The 19,443-nt window shown below is 40.0% G+C and overlaps 1 protein-coding gene across 2 annotated transcripts in view; it reads right to left on the reverse strand.

The window, feature by feature from the left end:
* DCUN1D4 (defective in cullin neddylation 1 domain containing 4) overlaps nucleotides 1–18,608 on the reverse strand; it is a 39,796-nt gene extending 21,188 nt beyond the window's left edge. Inside the window, exons 1-5 of one of the 2 annotated variants that reach the window (XM_026093644.2) lie at nucleotides 18,479–18,608; nucleotides 9,138–9,208; nucleotides 8,145–8,184; nucleotides 2,151–2,180; nucleotides 740–854 (exon numbers count right to left, since the gene is read on the reverse strand). In XM_026093644.2, coding sequence (XP_025949429.1) covers nucleotides 740–854; nucleotides 2,151–2,180; nucleotides 8,145–8,184; nucleotides 9,138–9,208; nucleotides 18,479–18,503 — 281 coding nt within the window. In that variant the 5' untranslated portion in view covers nucleotides 18,504–18,608. The remainder of the gene's footprint in view (nucleotides 1–739; nucleotides 855–2,150; nucleotides 2,181–8,144; nucleotides 8,185–9,137; nucleotides 9,209–18,478) is intronic. The other variant, XM_026093645.2, reaches the window with a different exon arrangement.
* Between the last annotated feature and the right edge of the window lie 835 nt (nucleotides 18,609–19,443).

Consider the following 19,443-nt stretch of genomic DNA (forward strand, 5'->3'; position numbering starts at 1 on the left):
ATGTAATGACTGTCCTGCACACAAGGAGTATACTGAATGACTGAGGGCAACTGAGCATACACAGGAAGTTCGACATTTCTAGAAGTGCCAGCTATGCAGCACCTATGCCAAAAGAATACACTGCTCATACACACAGCTATTGCCCACTTGTGTTTGTGTTGTCCAGAGGAAAGAGGGAAGCTGAGTAGTACCACCTCAATCATCACTCCACCAGTGGCTCTCACCTTGCCTGGACAATCCTCACCCTTCCATCAGACAATCGGTATAAAACCACAACAAGACAGGGAGAGGCTAGGACTTCAGGTAAGATGCTGGCTCAGAGTGAGCTAAAACCACATTCTCTTTTCTGACAGGCTGTAGATTGAGCACACCAAATCTAGATGTTATGTATATATATACATAATATCATCATATATATATTTATATGTATATATATATGAATGAATATATTAATTATACTTCTTGAAAGCTCATTTTGAACAAACAAGTATATCTATTTTTGCCTTACTTTAGTTCCCCAGCTGTAAAGATCCCTACAAGCTTTTTGTATGACTAGGAAAAGGTGAAACAGGAACTGAACCTAGATGTGCTTATTCATATCCAGTTGTTCAATCACAGGCCCACACTGAGAATCCAATCAAATTTGAATACCATTTCCATTAGTATTTAAACACACGATCGTATCAGCTAATCATCTTTAGATATTCCATCAATCTTAGCTCATGGTAAGATGACATACCCATCATGTCTACTTTTCTTAGCAGATAAATCATCTCCTGCTGCAGGTCTCCTCTTTTTCCTTGGAGGCATCACTTTACTAAAGCAGTCTGATGAACTGCAAGACCGAAGACTTCCTACAGAGGGAATTAAAAACACCAGTACAAGCAATGAAACTCTTGCAGACCAGGTAAACCGTGGCCACTAATAGGCATATTACAAAGGGAAGGGTAGGGAGGAAGTTAATGGATTTAAAAATTACAGAAGAAATGGTCTCCTTTCAAGAGAAAACCCTGTCTTATTTTTATATGGTTTTCTGTGATCAGATTTAAGTTAAAGGCAAAAGCACTAGAAATTATACCAAAGTATACAGTAATGCTAGTGCTACTTCAGTCTAACAAAAGGCAAGAGCTAAGAATATACCAAAGAAGTACTTCAATCCTCAGAGAGGCATCCTAATTTTCAGTCATTTATTCAAATCAGAATTTATAAGATTTGTTCATTACTTTTTGAAATACAGATCTGCCCCAAAAACTAGAGCACCATACCTCCAGAAAACAGAACCTTTTTATTTTTAAGCTCAAAACTCTTTGTGATATAGAGAGCAAGGGTAGGGAAGGTTTTGGTTGGACGGTTGGAGGGAGCGGGGGGGAAGAGGGGCAAGAGACACTCAGCAACCACTAGGAAAAAAAAATAAGGAACTGCATCATTTGGATTGGACAGTTCTCAAAAGGTGAAGTTCCACAAGCAGGAAACAGCAAATTTAAGACACTGATGCAATCAAATGGCACTCTTTCCCTCCCCTTCTCTCAGCTGCATGCTCCTGCTTCTCCCTTGTCAGCTCCGGTGACTCTTCATGGTGCCAATCCTGCTCACCAAACCTGTTAATTAACACAGCCAAAAAATAGCAACTTTCTGTGTATTAGTACAAGAGCGAGCACAGGACCAGCCCTTCGGATCGCAGCAAGTTATTAAATGGGCTTTGCTGTCTCATAAAAGTAACAGGCTGACACTCGAGGCAAAATTTTGCCCTACTTTTGTATACTGAGGACCACATGGGCGCCTGAAAAAGGTGCAAGAGGAGCGCAAAGAGCTATCAAATCAAAGCTCTAAGTGTTACGCAGAGAATTTAAAAAGGAAAGGAAGAGAAAGGTGAGGTATAAAATCCAGACACAAAGCGATGCCGAAGAAACTTGCAAGAAAATATGAAAATCTCCAGCATGCCTAATCTACCTTCCCTTAGCTTCAACAGCATCCAGGTAGAGCTATGCTTTATTGTTTTATTAAGATGCCCCCAAAATCTTTTTTTTAATAACAGCAAAAGAGGCAAACAATAAAACTTCGTCCACTTTTGACATCAGAGCCACAGACTGAAATTAGAGGCCCAATTCCCAACAAAAACTGATGGCTTACCTAAAAACTGATATGCTTACCTATTCTTCGTATCTTTGAAAGTCTCTCTCCTGTTATAGGAGAAACAGATGTAAGGAACCTTACAGCCTCACAGGCTTTGCTACATGTATTTTTTAAAACATGCACTGAAGCTATTATGCATACTGTGTATGCATATGAAAATACGTATTTTTCGAATATTAGGCAAGATGTTCAAATTATTTTTCATAGTAAGATGAACTAATTTGGTTTCAACTAATAAAGCTTTCCCCACTTAGTACATCTTCTTTACCTTATTTTTTACTAAGAATAAAGCTCTCTAGTTCAAGAAATACTCCAATTCAAAAATTCTTCCTACATGTAGCTTTTCTTTTTTTTTTTTTTTTCCCCCCCAAACACCCCCCACCCTGCATCCTCCCAGGAAAGTATGGCAACACCTACACTAAGACTCTCTTTTAGAAAGAAAGCTTTAAGCATACTGTACATTCAAATTATAATTTAACTGGTTAGCAAAAAACCTCCAAGCATTACACCCCATATACTCCTATCGCAGAGTGATGCAAGACATGAAAACATCATAATGGCTGTTTCAGAAAAATGCACTTCTAGAACCACTGTCCAGAATATATTACAAAAGGAAATTAACAGTAATGGCATTCATCATCTTCTCAGCAATATCAGATATAGCTGAAATGCATAAACCAGAGACTGTCAAAACAAACACACACATTTTACTAACCCAAATTAAAGAAACTAAGGGAACCTAACCTGCTGAATGTCATTTGTTCCATCTTGTCATGACTGCAAATTAATACTGCAAAACTGTATTCCTGCAAGTTACTGAAAGTGTGATCCTTTATTGCTTCTTAAATCAAGTTTCTAAAGACTCTGCCAGTAAGCACTTATCTGAAAACCTACACCAACTAAGAACACTTAAGATGACAGTAGGACTTAACAGATGGCTAGAGACTGCCAACAGATTCAGACCTATGAACAAAGACACACACTAAACTTAATAAATGAAAAATGTGTGCTAATGAACACCTAGTGCTGGAAAATACGTATGAGCCTGAGTACTTGAATACAACCTGTAGCTATCTCCTTTCCTTGAGAACAATCTGATTCAATTGTTTGTATTCATACTTTTTTTCTAATAAAAAGACATTTAAAAACATGTGGCCATAGGCATTGGATACTGGTAAAATGTAACAACAACAAAACCCAAAAACCAGAAAAACCCAGCTTGTCTAGTTTAGTCCTCCTAGTGCTTTGTTATTTTATTGGGTAAAGAAATATGCAAGGTCTCAGTAAGAACAGAAGCAAGCAAAAGATGGTTAAAAAAAAAAAAAAAAAGTTCTACAATGGAAGAATGATTTTGTTAGATCTGCAGCCCCAGACACCTAAGAACTCCTGCATGAAGTCCTTTTCTCATTAAAGGATAGGGCATTTTTAGGAAGATCTCCAAATTTGATTGGAAGGCTTAAACTTGTAGCAGAATTCATCATACCCCAATTGCTCCAATGACTCTCATGAAAAACCCGTGCCCTTTCTTGGTTTGAATGTGTCTAGCTGCAGCTCTCAAACGGACAGGAAAGGGAAGAAAAGAGATAGCTCAGAAATGTTTAAGTGGCTGTTAAATGCACATGCACCCACGCACACAAAAAGACACCAAGTGAACAAACACATTGCATATGCTCTTAAGGATTTAAGATTTTAGTAACTGAGTTTTAGAACACATCTTCACTGTGATTTAATTCTTGAATGATCCATATACTACTAAAAATCACAGTATAAGGACATTACTTTAAAAATATTTACTTTTGTTATTGGAATCAGTTATTACTTCCTTGTAAACAAATTCTGAAAGTTAAACAGGCAGGATATTTCCATCTGAAGATTAAAACTACAACAGTTTAGGGTTTATTTTGTTTCAGGCAAGTTCTTATTTGATAGATGAACTTTTTTTTTAATGCAATTCCTTCTAATTTGAAATGTAATTTCTAGGTCTAGCTTTTCATAACTAACTTCTCGTCACACACCTGATCATCTGCAAACACAGCTCCCTCTGACTTCATGTGAAGTTTGACAGGAACTTTACTTACCAAGAGTGGCTTCTCTGATGTGATTTTCTTCAAAAGTTTCTTACTCCTGGGTCTCAACTCAAGAAGGACAGAACCCTCCTAGTTCTCACTGTTTTTTTTGACACTTGAGGCTAGCATTTGCAAGGTAGAGCCTCCAAATGGCTGCTGAATAGGCCACTATCAACCAAAAGCCTGCTGAGTATAAATGCTGTATGCCAAATGTTCTATTCAATACTTGCAAATTTGCAGAAGACTAAGTTACCAAAGAGAAATATGAACTCAAGAGCTAAAGTTCACAAAGAAATTTGAAACAATAAGATGTACACCACAAGGGAAGGACACTCCTAAACAACAAAACCAGACCAAAAAAGTAGTCAGTAAATAAGAATCCTACAAACTGTGTCCCTAGAAAACTGATTTACAGACACACAATTTTCATCTTCTCTCAAGATAATGCCTGTGAATAATCCTGCTCTTCTGATGCTTAAGTAGCTTGAGGGATGTTTCAAAAGTAAACTAATTAGAAACTGAATGCTGAAGCAGTCGGAAAGGCATAGCTGCTCACTTAATGATGTAACAAGACCATCGTGAACAGGGTTAATCATTTTTCAAAAACAAGAAGAGAAAACCAAGATATTCATGAAAACATCAAATACAACTTGCAATCTTGTTGTAAAAGCCTGTATACAAAGAAAAATGTTATCTCCTCCATCCTGAATTCCACACTACTGAATTGTTTCAGACTCAGAAGTGTTTTCTTCTCTAAAAGGATAAAAAAAAAAAAAAAAGTGGCAAAGTTTCCACAAGCCCTACTTCAAGGACAGCAGTGAAGCCTTGCTTTGTTCAAGACATTATCTCCTTATTTTAAACCAGCCAGCTGACAACAGGAAATTTTTACTTCAAAAGATGTTTTAGTCAGGATATGTGAACAAGTCACAACTTAATAATCAAATAACTTGAACTATTAACAAGTTGCTAGCTCTGCAGTCCAGACAGAAAAGCAACTATTTCGAATTCTAGTGAGGCAAAATCTTCAAAGTTAATGCATATAGATACTAGAAAAAAAAGAAGTTGTTTTCACAATGAGACTGTGATTCTTACTGCTACATGAGGCCGATAAGGCAAAGGTCCGTATCACATTTACTGTCTATCTTCTTTTTCAAATACATACATACTGAATGCTAGTGTTTCATGAGACTGCAGTCATAACTGTGACTGATATTCTGAAGTGAGGACTATGTTTGCTCCCAAATCATTGAAGTTTTTTGGAAAATACTATCTTGGGCTCAGAGATTTAGGTTCTGGAAGAAAATCTGGATAATACTTACAGAAGATAAAATTTGTTTAAAGTAATTCAGATATTCAGTATATTTACTGTTAGCTCTGAAACAACTGCTTTGAAATAGATATTTGATGTCATTAAAAGCTTATTATAAATGTTGACCTAAAGTTGAAACCTTCAATTTTTCTAAATAGCTTCTAGAGGTCTCAACCACATTTAATCGTATGTATTTTTTGATCTCCAAAACAGGACCACCACTGTATTAATATTAACAAGGATACTTACGTCAGGAAAAAAAAAAAATCTTAAGGATCAGACTTGCTCCTGAAGATTCAGAATATAAACAAACATCTCTGAGACAAAAAAAAGTCATCTTTAGATGAGTTTGGCAACACTGGAAGAATATTTTGTGACAGATTATTAACATGACTTTCAGATGCATTGTTGGCGTAGAACCTCAAATAAATCTACAGCACCTATGCAGCTCTATAAATTACGTAACAAAATTAATAGGATCTGACACTTCTCAGCATGATTTGCAACCCATAACACTGGAAAATAGCAGTTATAAACTTTAAGCAGGTAGGGATGAAACAACGTGCAAAAGTAGTTTCTTTAGATTTATATAGGGCTCTCCATCAAGATGTTTCAGAAGTGTCAAGTCGCATATGAACTGGACACTCAAGACCACAAATAAAGTGACTACGCTGCACTTTATACACAGAAAGCCAGAATAGCTCCTTGCATGAATATTCGTCCTCATATGAGGAAAACCAAGCACACACTGACTGAATTCAAGGCTTGAAGATATGCAAGCAGTGTGTCTTCACCTTTTTTCTACAAGGAGATATAACACAGGACAAAAGTATAGGAAACACTGAAGTGAAATTAGAAGATGAGGAGCCAGGTCAGCAGCCACCCCTGCTTTCAGTCCTAATTTCATACTTCTTCCTGCTTTGAAGGATTGTAATCTTCTGCAACTACTATAAAAATAATATTCTTCACCAGGATTTTGTGCCCAAGCTCATTCAATGGACATGTTTAAGCTGTTGAAACAGCTTAACTGAAACTACATATGCAGGCAATAGGATAACGATGAGCACTGGAATAAAGCAGTTCATTAAAACCAACACGATCAAACATCTTCCAAACAAGAAAATGAGAGCACTGAGGTTAATTTCTTATATTGAACTTTAGGATCGAAGTACCAGGCAAGACATAAGAAATTCCAAATACCTGACGCATTCCTACTCTTTCTGATCAGTGACAGAAGGGAACTACATCAAAACCAATACTTCATGCTTCACAACAGATTTTTGTGATAAAAAGTAAACAGAGATTACAGAACATCTGTACAGAACATCTTTTCATATGTGAAATCACTATGTGTCTGGCTTTGCATTAAGCATCTAGACCATTAAGGAGAAAATTCCAAGATCTCCATCAGGAGATGCAAGAGGACATGAGTTCTAACATACCGACAATAAAAGCTCCAAGTGTCTTGAAACTACATGCTTCAGCCCTCTTGTGCAGGGGTTTCATTTACAAATCACTAAGCACACCAAGGGAAAATATTTGATAGAACCCTTTCAGAGTAGAGCAAGATGGTTCAACTATCAAAACCACCTTTCAACGTAGGGAGGATGGTGTACAAGTCTGAAGTGAGCCCTGTCAGATCCCAAACAATTCAGTCCTGTGCATCTGTTCTCACTGCCCTAGGCCAAGAGTGTGCTAGATTCATAAACATGTCCCAGCAGTCTACAAGAGGAGCTGACATCACTCTACACTCTTCTTTAGCGCTCAGGGTAACATCTGCAAACACAGCTAGCACATCAGGACAGAGAAAAACTGAGACAGATGGTAAGACACATACGGTCAGTTCTAAAGAACTGTTCTGCTGAATGATCAGGGCTTGAAGCCAGTAAGTTATTTTCCTTTCCCCATAGATATCATGCCTGAAACAAAGGTAAAGGAATTCAAGGAATATGCCAGCTCATAAGTAAGAAGCACAAAGGAGGTAACATAAGTTGCAAGGCATCAAGTCACAAAGCACAAATGCTGGGGAATCAAGAACAGCAGCAAGCTAGTACCAATCACCTGAGATGAAGGCCTCAAAACCTCTGACATTTTACTAACTAGAAAACAGATCTGGAATCAAGAAATAACCCTCAGACATTTCCTGAAAATCTGCACGAGAAACAGGAACAAGTTGCTGAATCAAAACTACTCAAGAAAATTATTTGAGTTCTTTGGAGCACAGCATTTAAACTTGGTCACAGGCAACACAATAACAGGTCTTGCTTCTGCTCCTGTTCTCACTAATGCTCTTTCAAGAGTCAAAACACTGTAAGAACATGGATAATATCCTACCAGTCTAATGGGTTGAGTCCAAGGAGTGAGAGAAGTTATCCATATGGTCTTCTAAAGAACTTATACTAAGAAATAGCAAAATGACAGATATCACTGAAACCTATGGGAGCTCTTCACAAATGTAAAAATTAAAAGCATGAAAATTCATTTTGAAGACAGATTTGAAGAGATGACTTAAAAAAACCCTGGCAGTTCGTTTCTAAAATTCCCTTAGCTTTCTAAAGTACCTTTTCAATAATTTTAGTGAGACTTCTTTTATGAAGCATGTTTAAATACATTTCTTCTATGTCCCTATTAAATACCTGTCTGGTGATCGTCCTGACCAACGTCCTCTGTCAGATTCTGCAAGAGAAAAGGAACGATAAACGACACAGTAATCTTCACTTCTCAGTAATGTTTTTAAGCTTTAATTGATATATTAATGAATTCATCTTCAGTATTTGAAAAGCATCTAGCTAAGACTGTAGAGCGTTTGTGTTTTCAGTTCATATTCATCTAAAAGTTACCCTTGCAAATTTAAAAAGTTCAAGGATAATCTGTTAAGTAATTCTAAAAAATATTTTTGAACATGCTTGATCAAAAATATAAATAAACTAGGTTTGAAGAGTAGAAATAATTATCCATTGGGTGGAGAATTTTGCAGTGCTGTTTTAAACAATTCCATTAATAAATGTCAGCACTAGAAAGTTTAACTTTACTATAAAAATGACTCTGTTTAAAGATGAACACAAAGTGTTCTCAAGAAAATTTATTGAAAACTGACTGAAATCTCAGAAATCAGTTACCCCCTTTTTTGGGCAGTGTTTTTCCCACTAAATTTACAGTGTACAGCCAGAAGCCATATATGTATTTCCAGCTACATCTGCAATAAAAATAAAATGTAAATGCACAGCAAACAAGCAGAGACAGTTTTCAAAAATTCTTGCTTCACTCTGCATAAGATGACAGTTCATGCATTCAATATGTTTTCCACAAGAATTGTAAGGAATTGGAGGGCAACAATTATCATTACCTGATGTATCTAGGAAACCTTACACAGAAATATCTATTAAATCCAATATTGCAGTGAACACTCCACTCTGACCCTTGGAGTATAATTGTTCAGTTTTTATTACTACTACTTGTCTTTTAATTCACTAGTTTCAAAACCCACAGACAACCCTTTACTCATTCTCCTCCCATACAAAAAGACAGTAATAGTGTTTAAAAATGTAATCATTTAATCATTTCAACCACAAATACATTCTGGACTAAAGCCCCAGCTACTGTGTTGAAAGAAAATGGCAAGTCCTTACCAGCTTATTGAGGGTGTGGTAAATCTTGTGAATATTTGCCAGTGTTGATAGGTGAGAGTTCAATTGAAAATCTAGAGCGGGGAAAAATAAAATGCTAATTTTTCTGATTTCTGGCTCCAGCAACTGAAATTTTCATACATTCTGTCCATTTAATAAAATCCTCAAAAGACTATAAAATAAAAGCTGAATCAATTCTTTCAACATCAACATTTTCAACACAGAACAAAAATCAGTAAGTGAAATCTGCAGAAGAAATCCTATATATGCTTTTCTTCTTAAGGTATGGATCATCCCCACAGAAATAAAATTATAAAATACAAACAAAAGTTCTGTTAAAAATGAAACATTAAGTATTTACAACATTTTTATATTCTTTTAAAATTAGAATCATTATTACAGATCTTTCATACTACCCAGTCCTTCTCTTCCATCTATTCCAAAAACAGTTTAATTGCCCTGTCAAATTTAAAATCATTACTAAAGACACTGTTTTAAGATAGTTTGTTAATATATACGTACCTGTGTTTATACTAATTTCCTTGCAAAACTAAATGACTGGAATACATTTACAAATCTGAAACACGACTTTTGTACAATGAACCAAAAGTCACAATACAGCAATTGATATCAAAACCAGCTAAATTAAAAATAAAAAAGTTCTGACACCTCCTGTAAGAAGCCCTAACATTACTTGTATGCACAGAGATAAAACACTTCAGTTTGCTTCAGCTGCAAAAGTGACAGTCTAATTTTTCCCTTACATTTAAATTCCATACTTTTGCTAGAAATATGTTAGGAACAGAACTAGAAAAACAGTGATTTCCAAAAAAGATCAAATGTGATCCAGCAACAGAGCATACAAGCCGAAAAGAAGCGGGACACAGACCAGCTGAGAAGATCAAAAACAGCTAACTACTATAAAACATTTATATTTAAATTAAATCAAATTAGCTAGCACACTTTCGTGCACACTAGAACTTGTGCACGAAAATGCTCTCATTAAATAGCTAGAGACATACACCATCTAACAAGCATAATATTGCAAGCAAAATTCATCTATACATGAAGAGCTGTATGTGCCTAGTGTCACTGCTATCAGTTACCACATTAAAGCATTTCTACCTGGGGATATCTAATTTGGCTTCCCCATGTGCTGATACATGATGTAAGTAATGTCAAAAAAGTAATTCTCACATTTCCATCCTTAGCATTACAAAAGAACACTCTTAAAATACACTGAGGATTACCCAGAATCTGAGGATAAACAATAGTCAACATTAAATATCAAATCCCCAGGACAGTGGACAACACTGCTATAAAGTTAAGACAGGTACCTGAAGGAACTGCCTGCTGTAAGGCATACTTGTTACACACATTGATAAGGAACTCTCATCACAGTGGCTAAAAAAAAAATTTCAAAGGATACGTTTAGGAATCACAGGTTTCATTTCACTGTATCAGCTAGCAAAAGGTCATCTCACTAATGTCACTGTCTATTTTTTAACATACTTTCATGGTTCACCATCATAGTAATAAAATACATAGAAATCAGAAGTACCAAAGATAGAATTCCCAACTTCAGATATACTCATTTTTATTAATTCAAAGACAATCCATATCTTGTTATCAAGATATGGTAAGAAGATCTTGAACAGGGTGCTAGATTTTTCTTCCACACTAAATGCTCAATTAATTTCTATTTTTGCTAGTCAAACAATACTAAGCCGAACCATGCTGCAAAAAACAAAGCTGAGTTACTTGGCCAACTATGCAATTCGACACGATAACAAGAACCAATAAATAAATAAAAATAAAAAGGAAAAGAGTCATTCCTAGAAGATTAAGATTAAAATATGATTTTTATGATTTTTTTAACTGCCAGATCAGACTGAGCTTTTCAGAATATGAAATAAAAGATTTTCCCTGTTGCCCTAAGATCCACAAAGAAGATGAGTCTTCAGAGAAACCAGTTATATTTCGAGTTAACAAGCTGAGAATAACGAGCAATTATTATATTCTAAATTAATATTAAACAGTAATTTTGGATGGTACATTTAAAAGTAATACAAAAAATATTTTAAAACCAAGATTATGTGTAAGGTATGGCCCTTAAAATAAAACTCCTAGGACTTCAAAACACACCATTCATAGTATTATGTTTCACACATCCACTGGGAATATCCTTACAATTTTAAGCCCTTACTTAAAAAGTAGTTTATATAATCATAAAGGATTTAGAGGGATTACATAAAAATATTTTACAGTTCTTATCCAACAACCATCACATCTTAGTATCGGTGTGAATAAACCATTTTTGTGAAACTGAGGTTAATATAAAAGAAAATAATTTTAATTCTAGAATGAAATGACAGTCTGAAGTTTTCTCTTTTCTACAGGGCAAGCTTGCAAAGTAGTGATACTATTCAAACCCCAAAACAGGATTCTTTATTTTGGTTACTGTCATGAAAGCAAAGATGAGCAGTAGCCAGTACACTAGGAAGTTAAATTAGAGTTCAAGTCACCTTCTGAACTGGTCACAGTGGTAGTTATACCCATAGCACAAGCAACATACAGTAAGTATCCTATGCCATTTGAAACAGCGTATTTTGGAAAATGTTGTTGAAGAACCACAATCTGAAAAAGAACATCTCCCATTCTAGCATCACCTTGCAAATTAGCGAAGGGACAATCGCACAGTCAACAGGACAGGACAAGTGAGCTGATTTAACAGCTGGCTGCAGCTAGAAGGCTCAGAAATGCTCTCTCCCCCCCAACTCCAACTTCCAAACTTGCTTATGCAACCTCTCAGCTGGGCTTCCCTCCAGTGCCTGCTTGACCCCCTTGGTCAGTCCATCATGCTCTCGGCAATCTTATTCCCTAGCAAAATCCTGCCAGTTCAGTGGTCTGAATAGAATCACCAGGGACAAATAAGCAGAGTTAGAGCAAGACAGGAAAGGGCATCACAGATGGGTGCAAAACTGTCTCTTTTGTCAGCAGCAATCTGTTAAAGCAAAACAGCTGTCCATTCATCCCCCACCTATGATCAGACATACCACACAAAACTACATATTCAACAGCAGGTTGTATAAGTTTTTACATGAGGAAAGCCGTCATGTCTGAAGATCTTTTTCACCTTAATGGAAGGGCTTCAAAGCACATGAACCAGTCAGAAACTAGTCTGTGTTTTTCCTGAAGAGAAGGGAAATTACTTTGTAGTGAAGTACCTCACAGTTTAACGAGCTGGGATCAAAAGGAGGAAAGCTATTTGCTTTGTGGATACTGAAAAAAGATATGCTGAAGTGTTTCCTAAGGTACAGATTTTAACAGGAGTGGTGTATGTCAAACAAATTTATCTGTTTTTGTTAACTTCTATTTTTCAGGTAGATGTTAACTTATCTTTAACAAGAATTGAGCAACTAAAATTCCAAATGCCATTAAGTATTTTGTAACAATTAAGAATGCAACAGTCAAATTAAAAAGTATCGATAAAAAAATTCCAAATTCAGTATCACACAAAACGGGAAAGGAAAGAAATCCAAATCAATCCAAAAGCATGGGATTTAAGCCTTGTCTGCAGTTTAGCATACAAAACAAGTGTTAAAGTCTGGGTTAGTCAATTAGTTGCGGTCACACACAATATAAATATAAAAAGCAAACAGCTTAAAAATATTTTTTTTCTAAAAAGTGTTAGCATTAAGATTCACACTAAGGATGTGGCAGTTATGGAGAGGCAAGAGAACGCACAGCTTGTTGGGCTTGTTTCCTCAATAAACTGCAATATATAAAAATCATTCTATACCCCCCTCAACAAAACAAACTTAAGAAATGTAATGAACAAGCAAACCAAAAACAATTAAAACATTTTAAATAAGTGAACAGTATAGGTGAATGAAACTTGAGCACTCAAGTTTCCTATCCAAAATGTACAATCTCAAAGGGTTAGGTCAGATTTTTTGAAAAAAAACTGATCGCGCTGTAATTCTGATGGATAGCAATCATGTGATGTAAAACTATTCAAATGAAACCACAACTGAACACCTAAAGCAGAGTATTTCTGCCTATGTGCCTACAGGCACACCAACAAGTACATGTCTGAGCTAAAACTTTAACTTAGTTCCTGCTGTCAAAATTATCACCTTAAAGCTTGGACAAGATAAAAAACCTAAAGAATAGAAGGAATTCATTTGAAAGATTCTAACCGAAAAACAGTAAGAGTTGGAACAAACCGCAGCTACTGGCTGCATTACAATCTACTACAAAATTAGCAATAGTACTAAATCAGATGAGTCGTAGACTCCAAGTTTCCATTAAAAGCTTCTGGTGTATTTATCTGAGCAAATGGAAAATCTATACAAACTCTCACAGTAAACATAGAACTATTATACTAGATTGATGTGTCATATAAATGCTACAGATACAACTCTGCATTAAAAAACTGAGTATGCAAGTAGCTGTAGTAGTAGTTTTTGTGACTGATAAAATATATCTGACAGCTTTTAACTCAGTACAAATATCTTGGGTAATTTGTCATTAGTTTCTCAGAAAATAATGAAAGAAAACATGTACTAGAGAGACTGCTGAAAAATAAAATGTAGTATTTATGTTTTTACTTTTGTTTAGTATAATCCTTCTTCAAATAATAGAACTGGAGAAAACTTGCAGTGATAGTACTTTGAACCATTATTTCCCCTGTCTCCTTAAACAGTTTTAAGCAAGGTTTGCTTACCCAGAGAAATAATCATTCACTCCGCAGTCTACTTACAGAATTATCCTAACAATAAGATAATTTAAAGATTAAGGAATTTAGAAGGACACATCTGAAATCGAGAATTGGTAAAAGCTTTCCCTAGCTATGTTAATGAAGGAGAATTTCTGTATTCGTTATTGAAAGCAGAAAACAAGAGAAAGATATAAATCAGAAGGTTTATTTTCATTTACACAAAAAAAGCAACAATGCACCCAAAAATTCCCCAATGGCAATACACAGCAGCCAGGAGCTGACTCTGCGGTCCTGTCAGAGAAATAAGAACTCATTCCCCACTTCTGTAGCCGAATCTGCTGGGGACGCAGCAGCCCCCACTCAGGGCCCCTGAAGCCCGCAGACGGCACAGCTCTCCCCATCCATGCTATGAGAGAAGGCTGGGGGTAAGGGGAGGCAAACTAGAACGGGCTAGAAAAGCGGGGTCTCCCCTGATTTAGTAGGGTTTAGCATAGGGCTTGATACAGAAAATAAGAAGGAAAACAGAAGTAAATTCCAGTCTGGACAGCAAGGGCAACCAATTAAATGGAAAGAGAAGTGGGACAATCCATCCTAGCCTGAGGAGCAACACGGCCTAGCCACGAGGCCGCAGAGGCGGTGCTGCAGGTACGTTTCCTCCCATACGTGTGTGTACGGACCAGCACCAAGTTCAGAACTACTGCTGACGCCAGTGGTATCCTAAGCTATACTTGCAAATTTGTGTACATTACTACGCACTAGAGATATTCTGAAGCAAAAATAAAGAGCGATTTAAACTGTTAAACACCACAATTTGTGTACTGACTAAATATATTCCATAAGTATTCCTAAAGGAGACTCTTGCCAGAATAAAACAAAGCTGGAATGACTGGCCACAGTTGGCTAAGAATGACTAAAAGCACTGGATAATTAGAACTAATTTTAATCCATTTCTAAAGCACACATTACCAAATCAAATAGCATTTCAGTGATTCATGTCACTCAGGCTGTGAAACGACCCTCTTTCAGCATACAGTTCAAGAACACAGTAAACCTACCTACAAGGTATTTAATACAGAACCAAAATTTTACAGCCATTTGATGCAAACTGCTGATCTGTCTAAATCTCACTCTGCCATCAAATTCATTCAAAAAAGGTCAACGAGTTAATTTTGCATCAGCAGGTGCTGCAGCCATAGAGTACTTTGTCCACAATACTCTAACTTCATGCCAGATTAGATGTCATCTGTCATCCTACAATGGGCATAAAGCCCATAAAAACTTTGTATCTTGTGCTCTAGCTAATTCAGCAAAAATGCAACCCTGTCCAGATCAAGTACACACTACCAGGGTATCCAGCACTATACAGATCTGTTATACACCACTATGGAGCTTCAACAGCTTAGAAACAGTTATGCCAGTCAAAGATATTACTGCCCCAGCTGTTGGTTTCTTCCTCTCTCCCAAAAGTTACAGTTCTCACAGCTCCACCAGCTGCATCCATCATGGGAGCACTCTCTAATCCACTTCAGGCAAAAATCAACTATGTTAGTTTAGAAAATTTAAATAAGTGGCAAGAGCTAACCCAGATAAATTTGACTGAGTGGATTAGAGAGCGCTCCTACGAACCACTTTACCAGTAGAGCATGGAAGCAGTAATCTTCAGCTAATGGGCAGTAATGAGCAGCTGCAGTAGACAGTCCCAATCCAAATAGGGTCTGTGCAGCCACACATCTGCATCAAGTGACGCAAAAGCATGTGTCACACCAGCTGGTTCCCAAGGGCAAACTAAAGCCTTGTAGTTCCAACCATAACAATATACATTAAAAAACAAACAAACAAACAAAATCCACAGAGCAAGAAGATAGTAACTTTTGATCTCTTTATGCGCCCAAAAGAGAAATTCTGTTAAATCTCAGGCCTATAATTTCAAGTAAAACATTTTACGGGTAGCATAAGAAAAATGCTTCCCTTAAATGTGCAAGCCTGTAAGCCTCAAAGAAGGTTTCTGGTTTAAGTCCTTGCTAGTCTTACTTATTTCAGAAGGAGTATCACATCACCACTACATGCACAAATATTTAAACTGGATACAAGAGTTGTCCATTTTCATGGGACATATGGTACTTCCTACTACAGTGCTTTTTGGAAAGCACAGGACAGACAAATCTAAGCAAGTCTTCCTCTTGTGCTTGAAGATGCAAACAAAACTAGGAAATAACATTTTTTTAAAAAAGCAAGTCTTTTTTCCCAATATCCCCAAAGTGAGGGAAAAAAGTAAAGAAAATAAAGAATTAATAATTCATTTAAAAGTTAGCACAAGAAGCTACTCAAAGACAAAAACAAATTGATATCAAGTGCCAAAATAACACAAATACAATCTCACCCTGATACAAAAGAATGAAGAGAAGCAGTAAGAGGAAGTCTGTTTACTTGTCTAACTGAACTCACTGTACAGCCTTGCACATAGCAGACATTTCTGACTATACTTATCAGACTTGCAAGAAACTTTTAAGCAAAAGTCTGCATTAGGGGAAAAGAAAAATTGATGCTTGTCACATTATGTGAGAAAATATGTATTCCGTTTCAGAATGAAAAATTGAGACAGGGCAAAAAAGGATTAACAGTTTCTATAGTAAGAACAGAGAATTTAAGAGCTAAAAAGAAGGCTCAAAAAAAGTCCAATCAAGAAACAATGATAAGCCAAATTCCGTATTTGTAAAGATGTGCTACAAACACTTCTTGTTTCAAACACCTCTACTAACGAGAGGAAAAAAAGAAGAAAGCTTAGCTACAAATAACGAAGTAAGTTAATTTAGGAAAACATTCCTATTTAAAATATCACATACACAAAGCCATGAACTGCCAAAAAAAAGACCTAAGGTCAAAAATCTAATTATTTCAAGGGACATTCTGAAAGGGAAGCCAGTAACAGGTGAAGGATGAGGAAACACTACTCATCATTTTCTGCAGAGACATTAGGAAAAAAAAAAGAAGCAAAAACCTACAAATGATTACCCTATAGTCTTCAACACCCTACATGAAAGTGTGGGAGTATCTGTAACTGCAGCTTACATGTGTATAATAAAGGCTTACACCTTTTATGGATAGTGCATATTCTGAAGAGCCTGAACAGAAGGCATGTTCTAGAATAATTATCCATTTCCAACAGGAGGGAGTTATTTGAGCTTTCACAGCAACCTCAACCATGTAATGATCCCTAAACATAAAATAAGTCACAACTACTAAAGAAACTATATAACGTTATGAGTTATAACCTTTAGCAGCCTGTCCCTGTCCATTTTCTCATTTTGAGAAACACAGGAGGATTCAAGAAAATCCAGGCCTTATGCAGCATTTCTTCCCATAATTACTTTGAGGACTTTATCCAAAAGCCAAAACATCAGTCACGAATGTATGGTCAAAGCTTCAATTTTCATTATCTTGTCCAAAAGGTAAGTTCTGCAGTAATTGTGTCTCCGAGCTGCAACTCTTCGCAGAGTGAGAACACCTTCCTGCGAGACCCCACGGAAACCAAGACCGTCATGCTGCTGCGACAGCCCTGCGCTCAGGATGAGGGCTCATCTCTAGCAGAGGGGGATGAAGCCTGTTCGTAAGCCACCCTACACCTACGCGGGCATGCAATCCCCCACCTCACTGGACAGCCTATGAAACACAGTCCTGCCTGCTCTGGTAACACAGCCAGAAACCACGCATTAGAGACAAAGCCCTCCCTGCGCTTCCCCGAAACAGGCACACGTGCTGCGCTCACGGCTGCCCGCGCCCCGCTCCCGCCCCGCAGCCAAGCGACTTCCCCTCCCGACGCGCCCGGGGCTCCCGCGGGCGCCGCGCCCCCGGCTCCGCACCGCCGGCGGGGCACCGCGCTCCGACCCCGCCCCCGCTCGCCGTGCATGCCGGGAGTTGTAGTCCCCGGCGCCCTGCCCCCAGCACCGCCGCGCCGGGCGGCAGCAGAATAGACTCCACCTCCCACAATGCACCGGGGTCCCCATTCCCCTTCACAGCCCGTTTCTTCTGCACCGGCCCGGTGGAATCCGTTAAATTAACCGTCCCCCTCTCCCCCACTTCCCACCGAGCGAGGGCGCCGGGCAGCCCCGCAGCCCGCACCCCTGCCTCCCCTCGGCGCCCCCGCCTCCCTCTCAGGCCAGCCGCGAGGGCCCACCAAGGCCTCACCAGCTCGCTGCGCCTGCAAGCTGGGTCGGAGAAACTGCGTCACAGCCGCCCAGCGCCCCCAGCCCCCACCAGTCCCGGCTCCCTCACCCGCCCCCGCCATCTCACAACCTCCCCTCGCTCCCCCTCGGCCCCTCTCGCCCTGCGGGGAAGCCCACCGAGGGCCACGCGGCGCCCAGCGTCCCCCTGGGGCTACTGCCTCCACAGACACCCACCGCCCCCACCGCGGCGGCGGCTCCGCGCCCACCCCAATGCCCTCCCCCAAGGCCGGGAGCCCCGTCCGCGCACTCGGCGGAGCCTCCTCGGCGGGCTGCGGGAGAAGCCGCCCCCACGCGGGTAGCGGCGACCGCCGGCGGAGAGGCTGGGCCAGTGCCCCGGAGCGCTCGCCACGGGGCGGGCGAGAGAACATGGGCCGGAGCCCGGCCGCGCCGCTACTTACTGACAGCGGCAGCATCCGAGTGCATTTTCGTGCAGCGCACACTGCCCTGCCCGGCCCGGCTCCCTCTGTCCCTCTCTCCCAATCACAGAGCCCAAGCACGGACACCTCCCGCCCCGCCCATCGGGGGGGACCCATTGGCTCGAGCTGCTCTGCGAGACCGCAGCTTCTGCTCTCCTATTGGATTAGGCACCTGCCATTTTCCGCCCACCGGGCCCGCACCTCCTTCCCCGCCAGCTCTCGCCTTTCTATTGGGCAAAAAGCCAAGGCAGTCCCGCCTCCCTTCACTCTGACTGGACTTTGCCGACGCCAGTTTTCCCTGGCCTTGAAAGCGCGTGCAAAGAACACCACTTTGTGTCACCCGTAGCTCTGATTGGCTCCGGAGACAGAGGACCACGCCCACGGCCTGATACGATTGGGTAAGCGGGGGTGGAGGGCGGGGCCACGGGGCCTCTGCAAGGCCTGCCCGGGGGCGGGCCGCGCTAACCCGCGCTGCGGGGCGCCGCCGCCGGCGGTCGGGACATGGCGGCCGACCGGGGCTGGGCGGGCAGGTCCGGGGGCTGCGGCAGCCCTGCTCGAGCGAGGAGCCGCCTTCCTCCGCGTTTGGAGTCCGTTAAACGGCGCGTGCCCCGCCCGGGCGTTAAACGGACGTCGGGCTCCGGCCCGGGCGGGGCACGCGCCGTTTAACGGGCTCCTCGGCCCCGCCCGCGGAGGCCGGTTTCCGACCGGTTTTCCCTCTGGACTGAACCGGGAACCGTCTCTGTGGCGCTGCACCTGGGCGGGAAGGCAGGGCCCCTGCGCCCCGCGGCGGGCCAGTGCCGCCCCGGCAGGGCTGCAGCGCACGTAGGTGCACACGCGGTCACGTCCGCAGCAGGCACTTGAAGCCGGGCCGGGAAGGCAATTTTTGGAGTAGAGAAACACCCTGCTTTTGTCTCGCGAAACGTCACTTCAGTGTGGCCAAATTACAA

This window comes from Dromaius novaehollandiae, chromosome 4, assembly GCF_036370855.1.
Source record: "Dromaius novaehollandiae isolate bDroNov1 chromosome 4, bDroNov1.hap1, whole genome shotgun sequence".
Classification (NCBI taxonomy): Eukaryota; Metazoa; Chordata; class Aves; order Casuariiformes; family Dromaiidae; genus Dromaius; species Dromaius novaehollandiae.